The sequence below is a fragment of the Tachysurus vachellii genome, chromosome 11 (assembly GCF_030014155.1).
Source record: "Tachysurus vachellii isolate PV-2020 chromosome 11, HZAU_Pvac_v1, whole genome shotgun sequence".
Lineage (NCBI taxonomy): Eukaryota > Metazoa > Chordata > Actinopteri > Siluriformes > Bagridae > Tachysurus > Tachysurus vachellii.
In genome coordinates, this window is record NC_083470.1 from 25,020,122 (window position 1) to 25,029,472 (window position 9,351).

The following is a 9,351-nucleotide window of genomic DNA, read 5'->3' on the forward strand; positions in this document are numbered from 1 at the left end:
TAAATATGTTTATTACAATTATTACGTTTATAATGTTTATTACAAGCATAATAAGCATGTTTATTATGCTTTTGTGTTTTGTGTAAGTTCTACTTACAATTAAATCAGTCGTGACGTCATTTTTAAAATTTGTACTACCTTGCATGCATGTCTGCTTATGACCAAATAAAATGTTTATTTATTTATTTATGATATAGTTTATATAACTTTCCCTATGTTTCCAAATAATTCCCATTAATTCCTTTAAATTCCCATAAATTCCCGTAAAGTTTCCAATTTGGAATATTTCCAAAATTCCCCAGATTATGTTCCCGTGGAAAGTTTCCGGAAATTTACCGGAAATTTTCCACCCCAATGCAGCCCTAATGAAGAGTCCCTTTATATTTTAAAGTAAGTGAGGCACTTGCAGTGGTGTTCAGTACAGTGTATTCTGCTACACACACGGTACATTTGTCTACCAGTGACAAAAACCCACAGACAATAAGGCATCTTAAAGGTTTCACCAGTTATCCCTTTCACTCCTTCGCTAAAGGTTCTAAGTTTAACTCGTTTTAAAAAAATCTAGACTCGTTTTCTGTAACACCATGTTTTATGTAACACCATGTTTTACAGTATGTAACATAGTGTTTTGTTCCGGGGGCACGGTGGCTTAGTGGTTAGCACGTTCGCCTCACACCTCCAGGGTTGGGGGTTCGATTCCCGCCTCCACCTTGTGTGTGTGGAGTTTGCATGTTCTCCCCGTGCCTTGGGGGTTTCCTCCGGGTACACCGGTTTCCTCCCCCGGTCCAAAGACATGCATGGTAGGTTGATTGGCATCTCTGGAAAATTGTCCGTAGTGTGTGAGTGCGTGAGTGAATGAGTGTGTGTGTGTGTGTGTGCCCTGTGATGGGTTGGCACTCCGTCCAGGGTGTATCCTGTCTTGATGCCCGATGACGTCTGAGATAGGCACAGGCTCCCCGTGACCCGAGGTAGTTCGGATAAGCGGTAGAAAATGAGCGAATGAGTGAGAGAGAGTGTTTTGTTCCTTGCTTAATACTTGCAGATGCTATTGATCAAAGCAACAGAGTAAAGTAAAGGATGAAAAAAAAAACTGAAAAACGTTTAGCTAATCCTCTTGATGATGCCGGTCACTTTGGTTCGTGGGATTTCTGGTCAGTGTTTGTAGTCTACGGTTCAGTTTGTAAATACTTAAACAGTGTGGGTTGGGATTTGTTCCCTCTGTACATTAGCACACAGGATTTGTCTATGAACCATTAAGAGAGTAAATGTGAGAAGACGTAAATATGAATAATAAATGAGACGTGTGTAGCAGCAGCATGTCGTGTGTGTGCGTGGAAACAGCTGGAGATCCGTACACTAGATTAGAGTGGGTTTGTTCCATTAAAACACCATCAAACGCACGCTGTGCTGTGCACCATCACTCTGCTCTTAGTAAACACGGCACGGCCAAAAGACCAGAGAGAGGAATACAAGTCCTGCTCTTTGCCAGTTTTACGTCGTGATGTCTTTTTTCCATTTATCCCTGATTAGCATACAAAGTATAGACTGCTGCAATGACGTGTCTGTATATATCTATCTATATATATATGGGTTTAATGTTATCTTAATGCATGGCTGTTCTGTCAGTTCTCAAACTACATTGGAATAAAACGTATGTACTGTATGTTGTCGTGCTGACTAGCACAATGTTAATTCTATTGTTTTTTATACGAGGGTAAACCTCAGACAAGTGTAAAGGTACTTGACTTGTACCACTGAATCTGCTACGACACAATGCGATACGATACAATACAGTAGCTTTTGATGCAATACAATTAAATCTACATAATTTAATATAATACAATACGATGCGATGTGATACGATACAATACTGCGCAATACAATATGATATAATACACTATAATACAATAAGAAACGATATAATATGATACAGTATGATATGAAACACTTCAATACAATATAATACGATATTACACGATATAAATAACGTGGGCGTGGCCTTTCTGAACGTCGTGTTAGATTTTCATCTCTGAAAGCTCCATTAAGACATGATGTCCTCATGGAGGTTAAGTTTTTAGTAAAAGAACTCAAGTGTCCTACACAGAGCCCTGACTCTGACTGTTTGGGATGAACTGGACCTGGAGCCACTTCAACACCCCAACATCGGTGTCTGAGCTCAGCTACTGCTCTTGTAGCTTAAAGGTGGGGTCTACGTCGTTTGAGAAATGCTTCAGAAAACTGAGTCGGGACAACAAACTAAACAAAAACAAAACAAACGTGTAGCCAATGAGCAGAAAGGGGTGTGTCTTGTCATTTGGGTTAGGGGAGTGTTTGTTTTGGTGATTTCAAATGTCAACATTGGCTTTCAAACATCGGAGACTCTACCTTTAACGAACACAAGTCCACACATCTACTGGAAAGCCTTACCAGAAAATAAAATGTTCAACAAGGCCACGTGTGTGTCCTGGTTGTGTGCTAGTCACATGTCCAGAAACTTTTGACATTATAGTGCGTTTCTATAAAAAAAAAAAAAAAAAAAGAAACTTGAAGTCTTGCCAGTGTTTAGATCATGCATGAGATAATCAGAGTCACACGCTCATCATAACCCACTGTGATCTGTTCACACACATGCAGCACACAGAGACAGGCTGCAATCGAACCGTCACACCTTCCCCATCAGCGGCATTGTGTGTAACCGTCCTTCCTCGTACGGATGATGTGGGGAGCAGCAGGGAGCTCAGAGAATAAAGCTGAGTGTGTGTGTGTGTGTGTGTGAGAGAGAGAGAGAGAGAGAGAGAGAGGGAGAGAGGGAGAGAGGGAGAGAGATGGAGGAGCGGAGCGTAGGCTGGTTAATAAGTCCTGTGCTGATTGGGAGCAGCTCCAACGAAGCCTCCTGGCGTTCCCGAGGCATTCTCACTGACACACACACACACACACACACACACACACACAGAGACATTGACAGCAGAGCTATTTTTAGCTCAGATCACCGTGGATGGTGAGAGACCAAGAGAATCCTCAATCAGATCAAACACCTGCTGCTTCTGCTTCCAACCTGTACTCTCTTTTCTCCTAGTGTAAAAATCCAAGTGAGAGAGAGAGAGAGAGAGAGCGAGAGAGAGAGAGAGAGAGAGAGAGAGGGCTAGGGATACAGAAATAGAGACAGAGAGAAAAAAGTGAAAAAGAGAGCTAGACAGACAAACAGAAAGAGATGGATAACGGCAGATATATAGATAAATAGATGGATACACAGATGAGAGACAGACAGAGACAAAAATAGAGAGAGAGAGAGAGAGAGAGAGAGAGTGTTACTGCCAGTCAGAGAAACAGAGATACAGACACACACGTTTTCCTTTCTCCTTCACACATGACTTAACCTCCACTATATGTCCGTTCTCCCTCCCCCATCCCTCCATCTGTCAGTTCCTGCCCTCGTATATGATATTTCATAACTCCTCCTTTTTTTCTGCTCTTAAATTACCCATCCTTCTGCTCTGCCATCCTGTGCTTCCTTTATCTCTCCCTCTCTCTCTCTCTCTCATATAAAGATGCTGTTAATCACTCGCATCCCTCCAGCGGGTATCAGCACGAGCCGTCACACACGAACAGCTCTATTTCCAGAAGCAGGTGTGGAGCTTGTGATTCTGCAGACACATGTACACAGGAGGAAGCAGATTCCTGGATCTGGGTCCCAGACCTCTGTGTTACGGCTTCCAGCAAAGATCTGTCTATAGCGCAACGTATCCGAGAACACTGACACCATCTACAATCCTGTAACATCCTGGGTGAAAAGCACAGACTTCGCCCGCAGTGTCGGGTCTAAACAAGTTCTCAGGAGGAGTTTAACACTCAGCATGCGGATTAAAATAAACGTATTTTCAACCTTTTTTTTTTTTTGTGAAAAAAAAAGTTTGGTTTAGGCTGAACAAATTTGGTAGCAATGTGTGGATTAGTGTAGTTGCAGCAGTAGTTGTAGTAGAGTGTGTGTGTGTTTGTGTGTGTGTGTGTGTGTGTTTTGCTATTCGGGTCTGCTGTCTACATTTGTCAGTGCATCTGTAAGTGGGTGGATGTCAGCTCCGTGGGCACGAGTGGCAGGTCTGCTCAGAGAGAGCATCTGTTCATTATTGTCAAACTAGGTGTGTGTGAGTGTGTGTTTGCACGACATAATCACAATGTTGTTCTTATATCAGTTATTTCTCATATCTCTGTACGTGTGTGTGTGCATATACACAGGTGCTATGTGACTTTATAGTGTATTACAAAATACCTGGAGTAACATTTTATTCTCAAGTCTATATCCGTGGTTGTGTGTGTGTGAGACAGAGCACGTGTCCACACGCCTGCAATATTTTATGAAGCGTGACGAGACACTGAGAAAGCATGTGTGTGTGTGTGTGTGTGTGTGTGTGTGTGTGTGTGTGTGCTGAATGCCGCTCCTCGCTCTCCTCTCAGCCTGGACACACGCTCCTCTAATGGGTCCACAGAGACTTCAGTCTCTCTTCAGCCGACAGATCAGAACACTCAACACACTCAGCGCAGGATGATAAAAGTGCAAACGGCGTCCACTGATACAGAACCGTACGCACGTTCTCTCTCTCACACTGCAATTCGTGCACAGTTATTATCAAGGTCTTCACGTACCTCGGCGTCGTCTTCGGGAGAGAAAGACTCAGCAGCGCCGACAATAAATCAGCACAACGAAACATCACAAAACGCCACAGACGCACAACAGATGTCGGTGTCTTGTGCAAAGTGAAACATACGATATAGATCGATGCAGCAAAATGCGTGAAAACTACTAAGCATAGGATTCTTCTAAGTGGTGAAATCTCAAGCATAGGATTCTTCTACCAGTGAAGACGCGTGCAACGACTTTCTATGAGAGCTGAACTCGTGTTCCACAGAGACTCCTCAGAATGCTGCTTTAATTTGCCTGATTTTGCGTTTATTCTGTCTGGGGGATTCTGTCTGAATCCAAATTTGAATCAAATGCTAATGCTTTGTTTAACTATTGATCAAAAAGTGATTAAAATCATGTAAAAGGTTTCATACTGCTGCTCTAATCAAAGCACCAATTCCAAAATAAGCCAGTGTGAACTGTTTGCTGTTTCAAACTGACCCGCACGCGCAAACGAACAATAACAATGACGTCACACGCAGCACGCCGTTGCGCTAAAAAGTGGGCGAGGTTACGGAGGAAGTATTGTATCATCTGGTGCAAGCAAACATATCATGTAATGCTATAATGTGATGTATTCAATGCAAACATTATGAGCTGGTTCACGTAACCACTTTATATAACACTCTTAACACACACGTTACCAGTCATGTTTGTGTCACGTTTTCGCCGGCGCATAATTGTGACGAATGTTGATGTAGATTGACGTAAAAGTCGCATCAAATCCGCCTTGGCTGTTCACACTGCGGCCACATTGGAAAAAATCTGATTTGGGTCTGATTCAGGACCACATATGGAAGTGGCCCGGATCTGATTTGAAATAATCAGATGTGGGCCAGATTTGAGTGTTCACACTACTCCTGAAGAAGTCTGACCTGGTCACTTGACCCCAAAAAAATTTTGGATTTGGAAAATTGCGGATTTGGGCCACTTTTACCTGCAGTGTGAACGTGGCCTTGGTGTCTAATGGCTGCTTGGCTGAAAAACAAAACAAAAAATTGCTGTAAAGTTTGGTTTATCCTGAACAGAGCTGGGTCAAGCGGAGAGGTTAAGAGAGGTGTTTCGTTATGTCAAACGACTGCTGTTTTTGTACTTTGTATGCTCTGCAATCCCACAAAGATTCAAGCATGGCTGTGGGTTCTTGTTCCATACAGACGGCATTCACACCATATATTTGTTTGAAGAACAAGATTCATTTGATTAAGCAAATGTTATCAGGTGCGGCTCAGGTGGAATGAAAATCTGATGGAGCGTGACAGAGATGTCTGAGCGAGACATTAAGACATGTTCAATACGTCAAAACGTTTAACGTCGTTACATAGTCACGTTAACGAAAAAACAGAAAAACGTAACAAAAGACTGAAACCGGAGACTCCTTTGATAAAATACTAAATAAAAAGTCCCTATGGAAAACTTCACCGTACTGACCAAAATCAGTAATTGTTATATACTATAGATATAATGCATTATAAAGCATGCATTAATATAATCCTGTGGTTTTCAAAATTACACCTTATGACCAATGAGAATGGATAATTAAGCTGTGCTTTGGGGTTTAATGAGTCTTCATGACAGCAGCAACTTTCTAAAATGAATTTGGGTGCTCCAAAAAAAAAAAAGTATGACACTGGTGCATGTAAAGCGAGAGCTAATGTTAGGTTTGTCAGTTATTCATAATTAATGTTCGTCCAGTGTTTCATCTATCCTCTCTCTCCTCCATCTTTTCCTCATCAATAGTGTAGGTTACATTAACCCCAAATTATTCATCACATCCGTCTCGAAGTCTCATTGCCGTCCAGACGACCCTGTTTATGTGTGTGTGTGTGTGTGAAGCTGCTCCATATGGACTAAATGCTTAGAAGACTGCTAATTGGTTTCCATAATCAGGCAGAAAAAAACACTTGATTCCTTGACCTTGTCTACATCCCTGGTTCAAAGATTATCCATGATAACATGGTCCGAGATTGATAATAGGTGAATGGCACTAACTAATGTCAAACTCAACCATAAGTACAATGTGTTATGTAGCAAAAGCCACTATTTCTGTAGAAAGTAAAAATTAACTTAATTTATCAGTCACTTAATCAAACAGCGTTACCCGAAAATCAGCTCATGTGGAATATGGCCTCACATAAACACAATTTTGCGTCCATTAGCATACGTATATTTATGGTTCACGATCACCGCTAGCATATACATAGCTGCTCCGGGAGATTTGCATAATCCTGTTGTTTTCCTATTGGTTGGATTTGAATCATGCGATTTGAATCCTGAAAATCTCACACTGATAAAGATTTTCATTTGATTTAATGTAGCGCTTGTCCTACAAAAGGTCAAGAACACGTTACACACACAACACTCAAACACACCAGACAATTTAGACATGCCAATCAGCTTACCAAGCATGCCATTGGACTGGGGAGGAAACCGGATTATCCAGTGGAAACACCTGAAGCATTGGGAGAACATGCAAACTCCACAAACACAGGGCGGAGATGCGAATCAAACCCCCAGCCACACAGGCATGGGCCAATCATGCTTACCATTAAGCCACAACGCCCTCCACATAATATGTCCAATGACCACAAAGGACAAACGATTTTTTCTATTGGACAGAGCGAAGCTTACTTATGGAAACAGCACATCAAATATTCATATTCAGTCAGTGTATAAAAGTACAGTGAAAGAGCACACTGTTCTTAAAAAAACAAAGACTGGGTTTAATCCAGGAAACTGATCTGCAGCATAGATCAAATATCTACACCGTTCTCTTGCTATTCGCATTAAATTCAAAGTGCATCAGCTGATTGAAGCAAAAATCAACACACACACCGTTTTTTATTGAAGATGTTATTTTTATATATGAAAAACACAATGTACTTTTTTATCCAAATACAGTTACATTTAACTCTAAAAAAAGTCCTTTTCCAAAATCTGCAAGTTAATGAGACAAAAAAAGCTTGTTACTTCCACTGGAGACTCTTTCCTTGAATGCTAATAAATTGCCCGTAAAGTAAGCTTTAACAAGTGCCTGTATAGTTGGTATAAATACAGTGAATTTTCAGTGGCCACACCCTTTAGTTATTGGTTATTCCAGAGCCGAACAGAACTTCCCAGTCTCTTCCAGAGCCGAACAGAACTTCCCAGTCTCTTCCAGAGCCGGACAGAACTTCCCAGTCTCTTCCAGAGCCGGACAGAACTTCCCAGTCTCTTCCAGACCTGGACAGATCTTCCCAGTCTCTTCCAGAGCCAAACAGAACTTCCCAGTCTCTTCCAGAGCCGGACAGAACTTCCCAGTCTCTTCCAGAGCCGAACAGAACTTCCCAGTCTCTCCCAGAGCCAGACAGAACACTCAGCATGTCTTCGCTCACTTCTCAAGGACTCAATTTTACTTTAGCTAAATGTATAAGTCATATGTAGCGTAATTCATGGAACAAGATTAGAAGAAGTATCTTTGCTCGTCTCTCCATGGGAGCTCAGGTTCTACAGTATGTGAAACGCTATATCAGAGCACTTTACTGTTAAGAACCCAGTAATTATCCAGGAAACTCTTGAGGATTCCTTGAAGAACCCTTTTGTGTACATCTACTAAAGCCTGAAACGAAGCGTGGAACCTACCACTGCATTGTACGACTGTATAGCACATGGTTTTTATATAATATATATTTGATATATGATGTGATTGTTAAAGATCTGGACTTTGTTTTACCACAATACTGTAGTCGAAAATGAATCAGGATGTGTTTTTAGTTATTTAAAAGTTCATATTTACCTCACATTTACTAGTCATTTAATAGAACATGTTTGTTTGTTTGTTTTTTTTTTTACTAATCTACTCAACACTGAGTGAAATATTTCTGTAAACTCTTTTAACTGCATTACTTTATCAATCATGTACCTTACTAGCCTGTCTTGACTAGCAGTTATTTGTTTCTAAAGTGACCAAAGGAAGAATAAATTCCAGTCAGAAATCCTGTCAGGATTGGGTCAAGGCTGCAGCTCGCGCGCGCGGTCCTTTATAATCCTCGCGCGAGGTTTTTTTTTTTTTTTTTTTTAAATAATAATAATATTTGAAAACGACCGTTAAAAATCGTGCGCGCGACACTTTACCTCAGAGTGTCGGTTAAGGACGTCACTTAGCGACAAGTCTCAGGTAACCAGGGACTGATGGTTATTAGGATCAATACAACTGGATAATAAAAGATTAGATTCCGAGTTAAAATGTTGTCATTTCACTGAATTTGATTCTCACAAAAAAAAGGAAATAAGAAGTCGCGTACCTGCATTTCTGTGATGAAATAAAGAGTCCTCAGGTGCAGCAGGATAAACAGTAACCTGTCTCTGTCGAGTGTGATACCGAGAACCGAGTTTTCCTCTCTCTCTCTCTCTCTCTCTCTCTCTCTCTCTCTCACTCACACGGAAATGGAAAACACACACACAGACACACACTCTCTCACACACACAAATGGAAAACACACACACAGAGAGGGAGAGAGAGAGAGACAGAGGGATAGAGGGGGAGAGACAGAGGGAGAGAGACAGAGAGGGGGGGCAGAGAGACAGAGGAAGAGATAGAGGGAGAGAGACAGAGAGAGAGGGAGAGACAGAGGGGTGAAGACAGAGAGGGGGAGAGGGAGAGACAGAGGGAGAGAGACAGAGAGGGGGCAGAGAGA

At 41.6% G+C, this 9,351-nt stretch overlaps 1 protein-coding gene across 2 annotated transcripts in view; it reads right to left on the reverse strand.

Moving 5' to 3' along the window:
- The window catches only part of kcnip3a (Kv channel interacting protein 3a, calsenilin), a 59,868-nt gene extending 50,798 nt beyond the window's left edge, over positions 1 to 9,070 (reverse strand). For both annotated transcript variants that reach the window (XM_060882002.1, XM_060881998.1), the window contains exon 1: positions 8,959 to 9,070. In XM_060882002.1, coding sequence (XP_060737985.1) covers positions 8,959 to 8,964 — 6 coding nt within the window. In that variant the 5' untranslated portion in view covers positions 8,965 to 9,070. The remainder of the gene's footprint in view (positions 1 to 8,958) is intronic.
- Positions 9,071 to 9,351: the final 281 nt, after the last annotated feature.